This window comes from Theropithecus gelada, chromosome 1 (assembly GCF_003255815.1).
Source record: "Theropithecus gelada isolate Dixy chromosome 1, Tgel_1.0, whole genome shotgun sequence".
NCBI classification, from domain to species: domain Eukaryota; kingdom Metazoa; phylum Chordata; class Mammalia; order Primates; family Cercopithecidae; genus Theropithecus; species Theropithecus gelada.
The window spans coordinates 35,506,715-35,524,194 of NC_037668.1; the positions used below are offsets into that span (position 1 = coordinate 35,506,715).

The window sequence follows — 17,480 nt, forward strand, 5'->3', positions numbered from 1 at the left end:
GACGCCCGGACTCCTAGGCAGCCGGGTTCCAGGGCGCGGCACCCCGGCGGAGCTCAGCCCCGAGGCTCCCTGCGCCCGGCTCCCCACCGGCGGCGGAGGGCTGCGGGATCCCGGAGATCCCGGCGCGTCCTCCACAGCCACCGGGACCCCACGCGCCGGCAGCGGCTTCCCCGGGAACGTCCTTCAGCCCCGGGAGCACGCGGGAAAAGCCCCAGCGCGCCAATGAGCGAGCGCCTTCCTCATGACGGTCACGCTCAGGGGCGGGGCTTCCCTTCGCCTCTCCCGAATTCCGGGAACCCCCTTTGATTGGTTTGGACGGCCTGGGAAACACTGTAGTGACGCCCAATCAAAACGCCACGTCTCAGCCTCGAGGAACTATTCCGTGTCGGGCCCGTCCTGATTGGACAGATCTTTCGGGCTCTGGCCACTAGGAAGCTTTGTTTAGGTCCGGAAGGCGGGCTTTCCTGGGAGTGGGTGGGGAGGGGGCGTTGATTCTTGACCAATCCTTTCAGTCCGTTGGGTGGTGACCAGCCAATGGGCCGGATGGATAGGACGCTCCTCCCGGAGAGTAGTGAGACCCCTGGTGCGGGGCGATTGGCGGCGGGAACGATGAGTGGCAGCCTCACGGCCCAACGGGCGCTGTGCGTGGGCCGCGGGGCGGGGCCAGGGCGGGTGCGCGGCGGCGGCGGGGTGGCTGGGCCGGCGGCGGCGGCGGTACGAGGCGCGCGCTCGGGGTCCCGGTCGCGAGGAGGAGGAGGATGTGGCGCGCGGAGGGGAAATGGCTGCCGAAAACAAGCCGGAAGGTAAGAGCCGGAGCGCGAGGGACTGGGGGGCGGCGCGGCGGGCGGCGGGACCCGGCCCCGCCGGACATCCCGGGCATCGGCGGCGCCGGGCGGGAGCGCGGGGGCGCGGCGGGCGGGCGGGCTGGCGACCCGGCCGGGGAGGGGGCCGGCGGGGTGGGGGGGGGCGGAGCGCGGCCGAGTCCTGAGGTGACTCGCGGGGCCGGCGGAGCGCGGCGCCCCACACCCCACCCCCGGGGGCGGGCTGGGGCCGGAGGGGGCGGGGGGCTCGCGGGGCGGGGACCGGGCCCAGCGAGGAGGAGGAGCCGGCGGAGGGCCGGCGCCTCCCCCACCCGGACCGGGCATCCCCGCCGCTCCCGAGCCCGCGGCGCGTCCCCCGCACCCCCGGCGCTGGGTCCGGGGTGGGGGCCGCGGGGCGGAAAGTTTATCCGCCTCGGGCCCCCCTGGCCCCCGTCCCACTGCTCCGGGCCGGTCCCCGTCGGGCGGTAGCGGCCGGCGCTCAGCCCTCGCCGGCCCCCTGCTCTCCGGCGGGCAGGGCCAGACGTACTCTCTCCGGCACCCCATTCAGCCCCGTGGACGCCTCCCCAAGCGGGCGGGGGGTCCCCGAGCTTCTCCCCGCCAGGGGGACCCCGTCCTGCCGAGTGTTCCTCGGCCGAAGGGCCTCGTGTGACCCCTCCCCCTTCGCTTCCCGGGAAGGGAAGGGGGCCTGCGCAGCATCCCCGCCCCTCGCAGTCGTTCACATCCTACTCTTGCCCTTGCACCCTCACAGCCTGGAGGGTGGGGTCTCCGTTTCTATGGCAAGTGAGGATCTCCACACTCCCTTGCCCTTTACCTTCCGTGACCCCGATCCTTCCTTGGCACAGGGGTCCGTCTGATCCGCTCATCTTCTTTGGAATCTTTTGGGGCCTCTGCACACTCTCCATTGACCCTTTTTGCCAGGACAAGGGGACTCTGGCTACCCATGTTCTTCTTTCCTCACCCAGTGGATAGTGGGGGCTTGTGCAGCTCTGAAGTCATTTCTAAATAGGAAAGCAGACACTTCTTCCAGATCATGCATACTCTCGCACACTTTGCTGGGTTAGGGTGAGCTCATTTCCTGAATACCCTTTGAGGTGCCCTCTTTTTCTTATGGAGACAACTGGACATTCACCGTGCTCCTTTCCCCATTCGTGTGTCTACACTGACTTGTTCTCTCTTCTCGGAGTTCCTTGTCTGGGTAAGAGTGGGCGCCCCGTAAGATGTGGGGCAGGCTGCCATTGTGCCTAGTGCTTGAGTGAAAAGGGGCCAGCCACACTAGTTGCTCCTGTGTCTGAGAAAGACCGGGGTATATTTTTGCTTCCAGTTGACTCTTGTGTCTCAGGAGAGGGGCAACCTTCACCAGTTGACTACCCCACTGGGAAAAGGGTCGTGTGCCCTTGTTTTTTGACGTTTTGATTACTGTCTTCTGTGCAGTGAGAACCAGACTTTGTCCGTCCCACACTCAAGAGTCCTTGAACCTTTCCTGGGTATAAACTTCCCGATTCTTTTTTGAGAGAACTCACATCCTCCTCTGTGGCTTCTGCTTCCCAGTCAGCCATCTTTAGTGAGCCTGTTACTTTGACTTTTTCTGATTTTCTCAAATTGTATTCATGTTGGCTGGGTAAGGAGAAGCCATATGCCTTTCCATTCAGAAAAGGGAGTGTAGACACCCGTGTCGCCCACATGCCATCCTGGAAGAGGTTGCCTGTGTGCTCATTGTTGTACTAGAACCTTCCTTTGGCTCTGGTGTTGTCTCTGGTGGCATCCAAACATTTCTTTAAATCTTGTAGCTTTTAGGAGAAGGGGGAATTTGAATGTTTTCTGTGTTTTGCTGTTGTGGTTCTATTTGGAGAACCAGATCATGATGCTATATTCATTTGTTTACATATACATACATGTAGGTATACACAGATGAAATCACATTCTTTACATATACAGTGCACAGGAAGTTGGAAGGGTCAGATGACTACCTTTACATTTTGGGTGCATATGGGGCCTTTTATGTGTAATGATATAGATAGATACTAGCGTTGTTGGTAACTCTTCAGGCTTAGAAGCAGCAGCAGAAGAATCATTGATAAATGGCCAATTCTGACCATTCTTTCGTTTGTAATGTGTACCGTACTGAATAAGCAGAATGACATCCTGCATGTTCACGAAGTCTCTGAATGTGCGAAGCATACAGTGCCTGCCCATACGCATCACAACTTTGGCACTCTGAATTTAGAGGTGGTATTCGTTGCCTGATTCTGCATAGAGTGAAAAGTTCTTGATTTCTTTACTGCAGTGTAGGGGAAAGAGATTTCATGTGTTTGGGCAAATGACAGGAGATGGGTGAGAAGAATGTGTTTTCCTGTGACAGAAGGAGGAACGAATGACCGTAAAGATGTCCCTTTTGTATTTTGACGATTTAAATAATTGAGAGAGGTTGTGAAATTAGCAAAACGTACCTGTGGAAAAGTCCTTGACGCTTCATGAGAGGATGGGGGACGTTATTCTTCGAGTTCTTTTCTCTTGGTCAGGGGAATGATTGCAGCCCTGTCGGCTCTAGTCAGGTGCTTTGCCTCCTCAGGTCTCCCTTCCTCCCTTTCTCCCTCCTTCCCTTTCTCCCTCTTTCATGAAATCCAGAATGGCTGCTTTGACAGGCTTAGTGTGGAGACTCATCCTCCCCGAGTTCCGTTGGGCTCTGGGGCTTTGGCCTTTAAAGCTCTTTTCTAGCTCGGAGGCTCGCTTTGCCTCAGTTTACTGTGTAAGGAGAAGTGACTCATCGGGGATTTGGTCAGCGCTGGTCTGTGACTTCTAGATTTTGCCTTTCAGTTAACATTGAGTCGTCCAGTGGGCCTAATTCCCAGTGTCAGAAAGTAGAGCTTTTGAGCTCATTTTCTTTTTTTTTTTGGTTTTAAATTTTTTAATGCTGTTCGTATTCTGTGTCTGTAGTCAGCTTGATGGGATTGTGTATTTTTAGGGGATATTAGTGAACTTCGGAAAAATGAAGAATTGAATACCTGCTGTTGATGGTGTAGACTCAGCGGAGTCATCCCGTTTCCAGTGGTGGTTCTTCCTACCCTTCCTCCATGACGCTATGGAGACTTTGGGCATTTTCCCTGGTAAGCAGGGGTCTCCATGCAAGGTGCAGTGGAAGGAAAAGTGGTAAAGGTTGGTTGGAAGAACACACTTGAGGTTAATGTCTGAAGCTGGGCTCTTTTTCTTAAGTTTGATGTGGTTGTGTTTCTGTGTCCCTGGTCTCCACAGATGATTGGAAATCAGCTTTTTCCTCTTACCCCTGTAGTGCAAAATGCTCTGTTGCAGTTGGGCAAACTAGACGGGTTCTCTGAACCACATAGTTTCATCTTTCTGTGTGACTCTCTGTTAGAACATGACTCTTTCCTCCCCTTCACCCTTTACCTCCAGTTTTTGGGACTAGGTTGGGTGACCTCTTCCTCCTTTGTCTTCTTGGAGCCTTGACTTATCCTGCTTCTGCAAATGTTGGCTTTCTCCATCTCATCGTTGAGTGGATTCAAAATGTTGACATATACAGAGCAACCTCTACTCAAGGTCAGACTGGGTCAGCTTTTCCTTTTCAAAAGAGTAGTGTTGTTCTTACTTGCTCTCTGAGACATATTTATGCATCCTGCTCAGCTGTGTTTTCTATTTCCTTAGTTTTTAGGCTCTGGCGGTTTTAGACTTTCCCCCTGAAATAGCCTATTCTTTAGAGAGTAGTGTTTAGTGTAGTCCCCCATTTGTGCTAGGTGTCAGCCCATGTGTCCTGCTCAGTTTTTACTTCTTTGTGACTGATTTTGAGATAGCCCGTCTCAAAATCTTAACATTTTTTTCCCACTGTTTCATTACTTTGAGCCATTCTTCCTTTCCTGTTTGGGGGAAATACCCCTTTGTGTGCAGTTGCACTTCTTTCTGCCTGCCTTATGGAAAAAGCAGTAGAAGGTGATTCTCTTATTTTCTTCAGTTCCCCTCATAGTTGTGTTCGTTGCCTCTTCTGTGGGATCTTTGAATTTGCCCTTCTGGGGAGAAGTCCTTTTTATATTTATACTCCCATGACTGGAATCATTCATTCAGGAGACCTTTACTAAGCTTCTGTTATGTACAAGGAGCTGTAGGGAGTGATGTGACTTTGCTTGAGACCATATTGGATCTTGTTAGCCTTTTATATTAATGACATTTCAGTGTATCTTCTTCTTCTTCTTCTTCTTTTTTTTTTTTTTGAGACAGAGTCTCACTCTGTTGCCCAGGCTGGAGTGCAGTGGCACGATCTCGGCTCCCTGCAACCTCCGCCTTCCAGGTTCAAGCAATTCTCCTGCTTCAGCCTCCCAAGTAGCTGGGATTACAGGCGTGTACCACCTGCCCGGCTAATTTTTTTTGTATTTTTAGTAGAGACGGGGTTTCACCATGTTGACCAGGTTGGTCTTTAATTACTGACCTCAAGTGATCTGCCTGCCTCAGCCTCCCAAAGTGCCGTGATTACAGGTGCAAGCCACCATGCGCGGCCTTCAGTGTATCTTAATGCTTGTCTTATATAGTCTTGTAAGGAATTTTTTTTTCTGATTTTTAAGTTTTTGGATTGTTAACTTACAGAGATGTAGTGTAATAGTGTGTTATCTTGTTGAACCTTTTTTCCTCCTCAGCAGAAGTGGGGATGGTGAAGAGGGTGGGAGGGTGGACTGGGAGAGTCATTTAGCAGCTTTCCCCCAGACTGTGTGCAGAGAGAGAGAGTGTATATGTGTGTGTGTGTGTGTGTGTGTGTGTGTGTGTGTATGTACGTGTAGAAAAAAGTAAAGTCAGCCTTCTTAATCTGATTGTGTAGGTATAACTTTTAGGTCGTTTAGATACATGATTGGTTGGAATGCTTAACATTTGAACAGCAGCATTGCACTAGGCATTCTATAGAACGTAGAGTCAAATTTATTTTTTATATAAGGAAGTGGTATAAAAATATTTTTCTCTTCTGATTAACTGGTACGGTTCATATTAGATAGTGAGAACTGTATGAGCTGCTGGTACATTTTCACTGCCACGAAGAATTATATCCAAATTTAATACCTAATTGATGCTCATTCTTAGGCTAGGTCTCTGATATGATTATCACCACTTTTGTTTATTATGTGACTTTTAATTTATGCTTTTTAATGGTATTATTGTTTTTGTAAATTGCCTCAAATTCTTTGTGGGTACAGGTTAGGTATAAATAATGATAATAATAAAAATTATTAACACTTTGAAATGCTTCTTTTCTTTTTTCCTCTATTAAATTCGATTTACCGTCTCTACAATGTATATAGAAACCAATTCTGCTAGTATTTCACTCTTGTGTGAGATTTGTAGTATGTGGTTTGGCAGTGTCCTTTGGTCATGTGAGTGTCTGACTGAGTGTATTTTGTGTTGACAAGTGATGTGTGTTTCTTTTGCGTTTTCATTGTACAGATCATTTTCTAAGGTGTTGTGTATCTTCTGGAATCATGTACTATGTTCTTTTTTTTTAAATGTTCTAGGTGACTTAAATCCGACCTCCCTTTCTTTTCTTCGGCCTTTCCTTTTACTTTTTGTCCTTTCCCACATAGAGAGATTTCTTCACTGCCCTGTCATTATTATAAAAAAGTATTTGTAGATGTACTGTATTTGTAGCCTTTTAGTAAAAAGGGGATGCCCACCATCCCTTTGTCCTTTAGCACAAGGCATTGTTTCTTCTTGTTTCCCTAAGAATAGGTAGATGGAATGAGATTTAAGCCACAAGGCAGCTAGTAATAGTATTTGTAACTAGATAGCATCTCTAGATAAAACACTGGGTCCTTCATTCTCTGGGCCTCCCCATGTAGGATTTTGGAAATTTATTTTCGCTGCATTTAGCCAGCTTCTTTCTGTCTCTTTGGCTTGACACAATAAATTTCTTTAAGCACAGCCAAGTATATTATTTCATTTGGAGCCTTTATTTACAAGGAAGTATGGGGGCCTCTTCTAATGTTCCTTTGCCTGTTATATATAGTACTGCCTTTAGTTTTTGGTGTGTTTGAGAGTGAGAGTGAGAAGCATTCTTGCTCTACTACTTTGTCTGTGTAACTTGAATAAGAGTGTACGGTCATTCACTCTATTTTCCAGATAGTGTATAATCTTTATTTTTCTTGAATACCTAATCAGGTTCGAGCTACAGGTTGATCTGTCATATCCTTTTATTTTGTGCCATCACTGGATATAGTGTCCCTTCGTCCTGTGATTAAGCCATGTTCCTATTCTGTCATTAGAGAGAGGGACTTACAAACATATAGATGGTCTCCCATGATAATTATCATGCATTTATAAGGAAAGTGTTTCTTTTCTTTTTTTTTTTTGAGACTGAGTCTTGCTCTGTTGCCCAGGCTGGAGTGCAGTGGCGTGATCTCAGCTCACTGCAACCTCTGTTTCCTGGGTTCTAGCGATTCTTGTGCCATAGCTCCTGAGTAGCTGGGATTATAGGCACCCACCACCATGCCCGGCTACTTTTTGTATTTTTAGTAGAGACGGGATTTCACCATATTGGCCAGGCTGATCTCGAACTCCTGACCTCAAGTGATCCGCCTGCCTTGGTCTCCCGAAGTGCTGAGATTATAGGCATGAGCCAGTGCGCCTGGCCGAAAGTGTTTCTTTGTATATATTGACAATGGAGAGCAGTTTGTGATTTTTCACATGAGGGGACAAAGTAAAGGGTGAGTAAAGGGTGGTGGTTTTTTTTTTTTTTTCCCATCAGTATGCTAGCTGTGTATTTCTAAGGCTGTATTGCATCCTTCTGCTTTGAACACCATTGCTTGTAGAAGGTCATGGGCCTCCTTGTGTAAAGATTGGTACTGTTTCCTGAGCTTTTTTTTTTTTTTTTTTTTTACCTCATTACCCTGGACTTACAGAGGAATATTATGTACCCCACTGCAAAGAGAGGCCAAGGGTCAGCCACATTATTTCCCTTTCTGCTCTTTTTTTGGAGGATTGTTCATTTACTTTGAACTGATTGACATGGCATAAGATGGAATGACTAGAGATTTTTTTTTTAATGGTTCTTCCATATTCAACTTCAGTGTTTTGCCCTTTCCTGACATAGTTGCTTGTTCTCTTGTACATGAATCCTTTTGCAGTCACTTTCTTGTTTTTGTTTTTCAAATTTAGCCAGGCCTTTCAAGTCATGTAACATATCCTTTCCTGAGACTGTTAGCCGAAGGTAACTTCGAGGAAGATATGCTTGTTTGGGGCTGTATTCATCACTCTGCTCTCTGCGGTTTTGTAGTTTCATGTGTACAAAGTGACATTTCTTGAAAGAAATGTTTGGGGCTGTATTCTTAATAATTTTAAACATGTTATTATGTGGAGACTAAGTGGCGTAGCTCTCATCCCTAACTTCATTTCTTCATACCATCTAAAATACATCTCCCACCCCTATGTATATCTCCCCTCCCCCAAAATCCCAAAACAACCATCATGATAACAATCCCCCCCAAAAGCAAAACCTTATGAAGCCCAGCTCTGATTGCCTCTGCTGTGCAGTTCAGTCACTAGTTTTGGACAGGTGCATAAGCAGATAATTTTTGGGTGTGTAATATTCTCAATGGGGCTGATGTGTGACTTTTGGGACATAAAGCATTCATTCGTTCAACAGACCATGCAGTATCTCTCCCATTTTTTTCCCTTATCAGTTACCACAAGGTAAGATTATGTATTCAGTCACTTAAAAACACTTGCAAAGTGAATTTTCCCCCCTTTATTCCTTTCTAACCATTGAAATAAATGCTGACAATAGTAAATTACCGTGTCCCTACTTTTGTGTTCAACATGTCTAAGAGAATGGAGAGCTAACTTCCAATAATGGCAGTACAGCCAGTCATGACTCTTTCTCCATGTAGCCTGTGCATTTTGCAGTGGTGATTTGTACTTTCAGCTAAATTTAGTGTCTATAACAAAGGATGCATCAGATGTTTAAGTTCATTTAATCTTTTTTACAGTGTACATTCAACAAGGTGTATTTGTGTGTTATATTAGAATGATGTACAGATACAACCAGAGGTATTCTTTCAACTTAGAGAGAGAGGAAGCCTTTCTTTTTACAAGTTTTGAAGGAAAGTTATTGTCTGTTTTTCCTTCATCATGGTTGATTTAGATTGCCAGACTCATTTCTGAATGTATATTAATACAATCAAGAATTAATCTTTTTAAAACTTAGATTTGGTTTTTAATCCTTTTCTGAAAAGTCATTTCTGAGGATGTATGATGTATGTGCCCCGTTGGTTTTCTGAGCATTTGGGTATCAAATCATTTGGGAGTGATAATAAGAGATTGGTACAAAGTGTGAAATTATCAGAGAGAAAGAAAAAGATGCTGTAGTGGAAAAAATTACTCATTTATGATTAAAAATAATCTCAGAGTGATGATTGGAAGTATAAATTCAGATATTTGAAGAAGAAATGGAATGTTGATAGGGTTATTGTATTGCATAGACACATGTACACATATAAAGAATGCTCCCCAAAAAGGGGGCACTTAGAGGACAAGTAAGTTGATTGGATTGATTTTAAGAAAAATGTTAAGTTTGTCTTTTTAAAAAGTAATTGAAATGAAATAACCCTTCTTAGTGAAGAAAATGAAAACTTTGATGGAAGTTCAGCAAAATGGAATATTTAAAAAGATTCAAGAGAAGGATTTTTTTATGGCGAATCCACAAGGGGGTAGTGATGTTCTTTCAAAGATATTTGTGGTGGCAACAATGTGAGATGATCTCTCCACATTTTAGATTTACCGATAAAACTGGCATGTTTGCATTTTAACTTAATAAGATCTTCTTTTTAAAATGTTTATTGGCAAAATTGTTTATTGCTTAAATTAAAAAAAAATCCATTTTGGGTGAATGGCTACTTTAAGCCATATGAATGGTGAAGAAGAGAGAATGTCCTTACAGTTCTGTGCTTTGGAGAGGTTACCAAGGATGTGAGGGTCACTGTTATTTTCTAAGAATGTAATAATCTTAAATTCCCTGGGAAACATTAGACATCCAGGAATCAGTTACTTAAGTGTCCTGAATAAAAGGATTTTAGTAAATTGTGTCTAAACTTTACAGAAGTTTGTATTACTAGTTGTATTTTCAGTCCTGCCGAGAGATGAAAGATATGAACAATCCATGCCACTAGCCACTTTTAATAGTTCTAAGTAAATCAAATGTTTATAATCTTTCTTTTTTATTAGTTTATATTACATCATTAGATAAAGGCTTTTTTTCTTTCTTTCTTTTTTTTTTTCTTGCCTCACATAAAAATTCCAGGAGCTTTCTTCTGGTCACTGAGTTCCACCCCATGTTATTCAAAATTACTTAAAATCAGGTGTGGTATGGCTGTGCTGGGTCGTTTTCAGTGGAGGACTGCCTAGCTGTATTATGCATTCATTTTTGAAAGTTACGCCACGTGATGGGAGAAGGATTTAAAGTTGGGGCGGGCAGCTATGTCCTACTTATTTAGAGACACAACTAGTCATCACCTGTAAAAAATGTTACTTCTTTTAAATTTATTTTATCTTGTTTTTTTTTAGAGACAGGGTCTCGCTCTGTTGCCCAGACTGGAGTGCAGTAGTGTAATCCATAGCTCACTGCAACCTTGGCCTCCTGTGCTGAAATGATCCTCCTGCCTCAGCCCCCTGAGTAACTGGGACTACCGGTGTGTGTCACCTTGCCTGCTTAGGTTTTTTTTCTCTTTTTGGTAGAGATGGGGTCTTGCTGTGTTGCCCAGGCTGGTCTTCAACTCCTGGTCTCAAGCAGTCCATCTGCCTCAGCCTCCCAAAGTGCTGGGATTTACAGGTATGAGCTACCATGGCCCGCCTAAAAAATACTATTTCTGACAATAACACAAAATATGTGGTTTAGAGGTTATGATAGTTTGTGCCATATACATTGTATATTTTTCATTTTTGGTTCATGGAAAAGCTTGTTAATTGAGCTTTTCTCTTTTTCTCCGTTCCCTCATTCTGAGCAAGGAATGACTTTTTCTTTTATTTCCTTTACCAGATGACTTTGGTGTTTTAACATTCCAGAAGATACACTGTTTTTCATATGCTACTCTAAACTCTGCTGGGAACTGAACTATGACGTCAGCATTTTCATTCATGAATTTGATTCTTCTAAATTTTTTTCCTGTTTTGTATTCCTGAGCTGACTTCTGGCACATGCACAAATCAGTTTACCATTAGTCAGCCCATAAATCACTGATAAAAGGTAAAACAAAAGATAAGATACTGGAGTTACTTTGATAATACTGTAGTTCTCATGCTGATTTGCATCAGTACAGTTTGGATAAGGTTTCTGGCTAAACAGATTGAAACCTAAAAAGTCAATTTAATTATCTTATGATTTTGTGACTTGAACTGTGTTGTGAACATATTGACACAATATTTTTGTTCTTACAGGAAGTTGAGAGTGCTATGCTGTGGCTCCTTTGTTATAAAATAGCATTTCTTTTTTTATTTTTTGGAGAGACGGTCTCACTGTGTCACTCAGTCTGGAGTGCAGTGACACGATCTCTCTCGGCTCACTGCAGCCTTGACTTCTCGGGCTCAGGTGATCCCTCAGCCTCCCGAGTAGCTGGGACTACAGGCACGCGCCACCATGCCTGGCTAATTTTTGTATTTTTTGCGGAGATGGGTTTTCACCGTGTTGCCCAGGCTGGTCTCCAACTTGTGAACGCAAGCGATCCACCCACCTTGGCCTCCCAGAGTGCTAGGATTACAGGCATGAGCCACTGCGCCAGCCTAAAGTAGCTTTCTTGTATAATTTGACTAAGTTGGAAGAATATATAAAACTTTATTTCAGAGAGGTTAGGCCTAGAGATTAAATGATATTTTATTCAGATTACCTTTGTAATGGATTTAGATTTTTTTTTGGAGGATTTTCTTGCCTTTGACATATTTTAAATTACTTCATTGTTTGATGCTTTTATTTTAATATATTATTATTGTGATGGAACCAGTGTAGTATTCCTTGTATTGGACTTAGGGTGCATCTCCCCTGGATTGTGCACTCGTGTAGCTGTCAACTCTAGTTTCTCCTCTAGGGAGGTCACTCCTTGAAGTTTAGTACTACATTAGAGCAGTTCTTGAAGAAATCTTGTTTGGAGTTTTCTTCTGCAGGCCAAATTTGAGGCTAAGCCTCCAGCCCATTGTATCTTTCAAGCCTGCTGTAGTTGATGAATGGTGAGCTGTAAAAAAGTTCATTTTCTCTACTTTCTTGGGGGTTTTGCTGACTTTCTGGATACTCACTTGCCAAGAAACATTTAGAAATAAAATGTGTTATATTTGGGGATCATCATTTTAGCTAAATAATAATTCATGATTAGAATCAATGATTCAAGCTGCAACCACTTTGATTGATACCTAGTCTTACTCTTGAGATCACTGTTTTTTCCGAGACGGTCTTGCTTTGTCACCCAGGCTGAAGTGCAGTGGTGTGATCTTGTCTTACTGCAGCCTCCACTTCCCCGGCCTAAGCAATCCTCCTGCCTCAGTCCCCCAAGTGGCTGAGACTATAGGTGTACGCCACCATGCCAGGCTAAGTTTTGTATTTTCTTTTTTTTTTTTGAGACGGAGTCTCGCTCTGTCGCCCAGGCTGGAGTGCAGTGGCCGGATCTCAGCTCACTACAAGCTCCGCCTCCTGGGTTTACGCCATTCTCCTGCCTCAGCCTCCTGAGTAGCTGGGACTACAGGCGCCCGCCACCTCGCCCGGCTAGTTTTTTGTATTTTTTTAGTAGAGACGGGATTTCACCGTGTTCGCCAGGATGGTCTTGATCTCCTGACCTCGTGATCCGCCTGTCTCGGCCTCCCAAAGTGCTGGGATTACAGGCTTGAGCCACTGCGCCCGGCCAAGTTTTGTATTTTTTGTAGAGGCGGGGTTTTGCCTTGTTGCCCAGGCTGGTCTCAAACTACAGGGCTCAAGCGATCCTCCTGCATCAGCCTCCCAAAGTGCTGGGATTACAAGCATGAGCCACCATGTCCGGCTGAGATGACTCTTTATTTTTTATTTATTGGGTTTTTTTTTTTTTGAGACAGAGTTTCGCTCTGTCACCCAGACTGGAGTGCGGTGGCGCGATCTTGGCTCACCACAACCTCTACTTCCCGTGTTCAAGCAGTTCTCCTACCTCAGCCTCCCGAGTAGCTGGGATTATAGGCATGCACCACTACGCCTGGCTAATTTTTTTTTTTTTTTTTTTTTAATAGAGATGGGGTTTCACCATGTTGGGCAGGCTGATCTCAAACTTACGACCTCAGCTTATCTGCCTGCCTTCGCCTCCCAAAGTGCTGGGATTACAGACGTGAGCCACCACACCTGGCCTGAGATGACTTTTTAAATGCCATAACAAGTACAGATCCTGTGTCCTCCCATTATTGAATGAAACTAGAACTTTGTGTTCCTTTAGGTTAAACTATATTATCTAATAGGTGACAGAAGAGTGGTCTGTTAACTGGCTTTCTCCTTTCAGTAGATTAGCCAAGAGAAAGGAAATAAAAGCAAGTAGACTGTGAATAAACATTGAAGTTGACTTGAATGACATTATTTTCCCTAATAACAAAATAATTTATATATTATTTAAGTATGATTTCTGTAAAAGAATCTATTTGCAAGTGGTAATGAAAAAAGAAAAAAAAAATATATATATTTTGAGATGAAGTCTCGCTGTTGTCCCCCAGGCTGGAGTGCGATGGCGCAATCTCGGCTCACTGCAACCTCCGCCTCCTGGGTTCAAGCGATTCTCCTGCCTCGGCCCCCCGAGTAGCTGGGATTACAGGCGCCCAACCCTATGCCCGGCTAATTTTTGTATTTTCAGTTGAGACACCATGTTGGCCAGGCTGGTCTCGAACTCCTGACGTCAGGTGATTCACCCGCCTCGGCCTCCCAAAGTGCTGGGATTACAGGCATGAGCCACTGCACCCAGCCTAAGAAAGGAATATTTAATGGTAGAGGGGCTCTGTAAAAACCCCCTAATTTTCAAAGCCATGTGCCACTGTAGGTATGAAAAGTTGTGGGCTGTTATTACTAGGTTTCAGAATGTCTGGAATACTGGCGGTAGTATCAGCATTATTTATTTATTTATTTATTTTTTGAGACGGATTCTTGCTTTGTTGCCCAGGCTGGAGTGCAGTGATGCAAGCTCCGGCTCTCGAGTTCATGCCATTCTCCTGCCTTAGCCTCTCGGGTAGCTGGGACCACAGGCACCTGCTACCACACCCGGGTAATTTTTTGTATCTTTTTAGTAGGACGAGATTTCACCGTGTTAGCCAGGATGGTCTTGATCTCCTGACCTCGTGATTCGCCCTCCTCAGCCTCCCAAAGTGCTGGGGTTACAGATGTGAGCCTCCATGCCTGGCTAAAGCATTATCATTTTTATCTAACCCTGAACCAATCAGTGATTGGTTAGTTCTCCAGCCGTGAAGGCTTTGTGCTTCCTAGACAGCTTTTAGAATAAGCCCACCTTGATTCCCAGCTCAAACTCTTTCCTTTTTACTATTTGTTATTTATTATTTATTCATTATTTATTATTATTAATTAAAAAATTTTTTTAGAGACAGACTCTTGCTCTGTCACCCAGGCTAAAGTGCCATCACAGCTCACTGCAACCTTGAACTCTTGGGTTCAAGTGATTCTCCTGCCTCAGCCTCCTGAATAGCGAGGACTACGGGCGTGTGCCACCACACCCGGCTAATTCTTTTTTAATTTTATGGAGAAAGGGTCTTGCTATGTTGCATAGGCTTGTCTTGTACTCCTGGCCTCAAGCAGTAATCCTGTCTCAGCCTCCCAAAGTGCCAGGCTTACAGGTATGAGCCACTGTGCCTGGCTTGTACTCTTTTCTTTCACTAGCTAGGAATGCTGGTGAGCAGAACTCAAGGATCCCAGCAGAGCTGCATCCTGTACTGTCTTTGCTGCCACTTAGGTGGACCAGAAGCTAGAAGCCTTTCTCTCCATGACCTCCGTACCTTCTTTTACCAGATGATATTTCTGCATTTATCACTCTTGATTCCACCACAGCTTTTCCTCATCTTGCTTTTCTCAGACCTCAGCTCTTATATAATGAGATAGTTGGTAGTCATTTTGAGGGAATTCATGTATTGGGTAAAGGGTTGTCCTAGTGATAACCTTGAAAGTTCCTTCCCATTAATAATAATTACTATTAATAATTAATAACAGTAACTAATGATAAAATAGAAGTTGCAACAATATACTGTAATAAAAGTTGTGTGAATGTGGTCTGTCTCTCTCAGATTATCTTATTGTACCACACTCACCTATTTTTGGACCTTAGTTGACCGCTCGTAACTGAAACCATGGATAAGAGGGGGACTATTGTATAAGGAAATGAAGTCAGAGATATGGAATTTCATTTCAGGGCTTGCTTTCCTGATATTCAGCTATTCTGTATAACTGTATCTTTTCCTTTTGAGGTCCTTGCTCCAGGACAAGAATAATATGTTGACTCAAGCCGTATGGGGGGATTTGAACTGCAGACACTCAGATGTCTCCTTTCTGAGGTACATAGACGGCTTAATTTTTTAGGTCTGTCTGTTTAATATACTATATTAACTTTAAAAAATGTAGGCTGGGTACTGTGGCTCACGCCTATAATCTCAACACTTTGGGAGGCCGAGGCGGGAGGATTGCTTTAGCCCTGGAGTTCGAGACCAGCCTGGGCAACATAGTGAGACCTTGTCTCTACTAAAAATAGAAAAAATTAGCCAGATGTGGTGGTGCGCACCTGTGATCCCAGGTACCTGGGAGGCTGAGGTTGGAGGATTGCTTGAGCCCTTGAGGTCAAGGCTGCAGTGAGCTGTGATTGCGCCACTGCACTCCAGTCTGGATGACAGAGTTGAGACCCTGTCTCAAAACAAACAAAATGTGAAAAAAAATTTAAAATTATTAAAAAAGATGTATGACACCAAAATATTCATAGTTATTTTGTATGACAGATCTGAGGTCTTTGTTCAGACATAGATGAGGGTTCATAGTTTTGGAAAATAGACTTAAATAATATATGATTACAGATGAAAAATATTTGCTAACCTCAGACTTTTTCTGTTTGAGGTAGTATTTATATTCATTTAGTTGTACTTTTTGGAGTTGATTAATATAACCATTATTAAAATCTATCTATTCCCAGTAATTCAGTAAATGAAGACTCTTCCTATTTAGAAACTCGTGTGGATTGGGGAGTTGCTGTGGGCCCACTGTCATTGATCATATCACATCTTCACTTGGGCCTACTCCCTGGGCTACTATAGGCCTGGCATTTGGAGAGGCCATGAACATAATTCATTTTTGGAACTTTCTTTCATTTTTAAAGATACTGAGAGGCAAGTTAAAGTTCCTGGTGTTCGTGTAAACATTCCCTGCCTTATCCTTTCCATCTCAGCCATTATGAAATGTTCTGGCTGAATCGTTTGCTTTCACAAAGCTTTGATGGAAGTTTCTTCCTCATTTGGTTTTATTGATAGAGGCTGTTGTACTAAAAAGAAAGCATAACAAGTTAGAAAGGTGGAGAGTGGGTACTTAACATTTTTGAAGTACCTGTCTTTCTTCCTAGGGGTCCTCCGGAAATTGATCATAGATAACTTGACCAAATTCAAGGCCCAGAGATTTATTCCGGGCATTCTGGGAGGGAAGGAACATCAGACATTCTATACTGAATCTAATTATTCTAAATATGGCCCACTGCAGCTTGTATGAGTGTTTTCTGATGTAAATATGGTGATAGTGGCGACCTCTCTAACTGGGCCAAATATCCTTGACAGCTTCTATCTGTCCTCTCCAAGTATTTTTAGTCTCTTTAGCTTCTGCGGCCATGTCTGGAGGAACTGAGGATGGACTTAGCTGCTCTGGTGCTGCTCCAGGTTGTTGTGGGTGCTCTTTGCTACCTTTGTCACTGTCCTGCCACAGTCCCGCCACTGATGAGGCTCCTGGCCCTTGTCGTTTGATGAGGGAACATAAATACTTGTTTAATAAAAATAAAAAAGTCATGATTTTCAGAATGCTTTGAAAATAAGCTATGGCTAGTGGTGATACACAATGGGAATGCCCTTAATTTCACTAAATTGTATGCTCAAAAAGGGTTAAAATGGTAAATTGTATGTTATGCATATTTTACCATAATTGAAAGAATAAAAACTTCAAATGGATTTGAAGCTTAATGAGAAAATTAGTTATAAGGTCCTGACAGTAAATATATGGCCAATATTTTCATGACCCCAAGGTGGGAGGCTGTGCCTTAAGTAAACTGTCAGAATCACACATTAAAAAAAAATAAATAAATGATGGTAATCAGGCCCTGAGGTTCATTTATACAGAAAGTGATTTTTAGGTGAGATTTTAATATTTGCAATATTTATATTTGTAAAGAGGACTGGCTAGCTCGTTCAGAAAAGTCTGAGGTTCTTAATAAACACTAGGAAACAGATGGTTTGGGGTTGATGTCAGGGAAGGTAAGCAGGCCCTGCTTTAGATTAGAGCACTTTTGATTGCACATACCACAAGCCACACAGGTTAGGCCAAGTGAAAGCAGTTTTAGTCTAAGAAGAGCAGAAGCAATTGTAGCCTCCCAGGACAGAAACTGAAGTGTAGCTGGGCAGTGGGAACTGGATCCGGAGAGTGTGGAGTACATGTCTTCTCTGGAG

The 17,480-nt window shown here is 44.0% G+C and overlaps 1 protein-coding gene across 8 annotated transcripts in view; it reads left to right on the forward strand.

Moving 5' to 3' along the window:
- The first annotated feature begins 551 nt into the window (after positions 1-551).
- CAMTA1 (calmodulin binding transcription activator 1) overlaps positions 552-17,480 on the forward strand; it is a 969,422-nt gene continuing 952,493 nt past the window's right edge. For 6 of the 8 annotated variants that reach the window (XM_025367744.1, XM_025367761.1, XM_025367771.1 and 3 more), the window contains exon 1: positions 552-803. In XM_025367744.1, the coding sequence (XP_025223529.1) occupies positions 759-803 (45 nt within the window). In that variant the 5' untranslated portion in view covers positions 552-758. The remainder of the gene's footprint in view (positions 804-17,480) is intronic. The other 2 variants (XR_003116898.1, XM_025367734.1) reach the window with 2 other exon arrangements.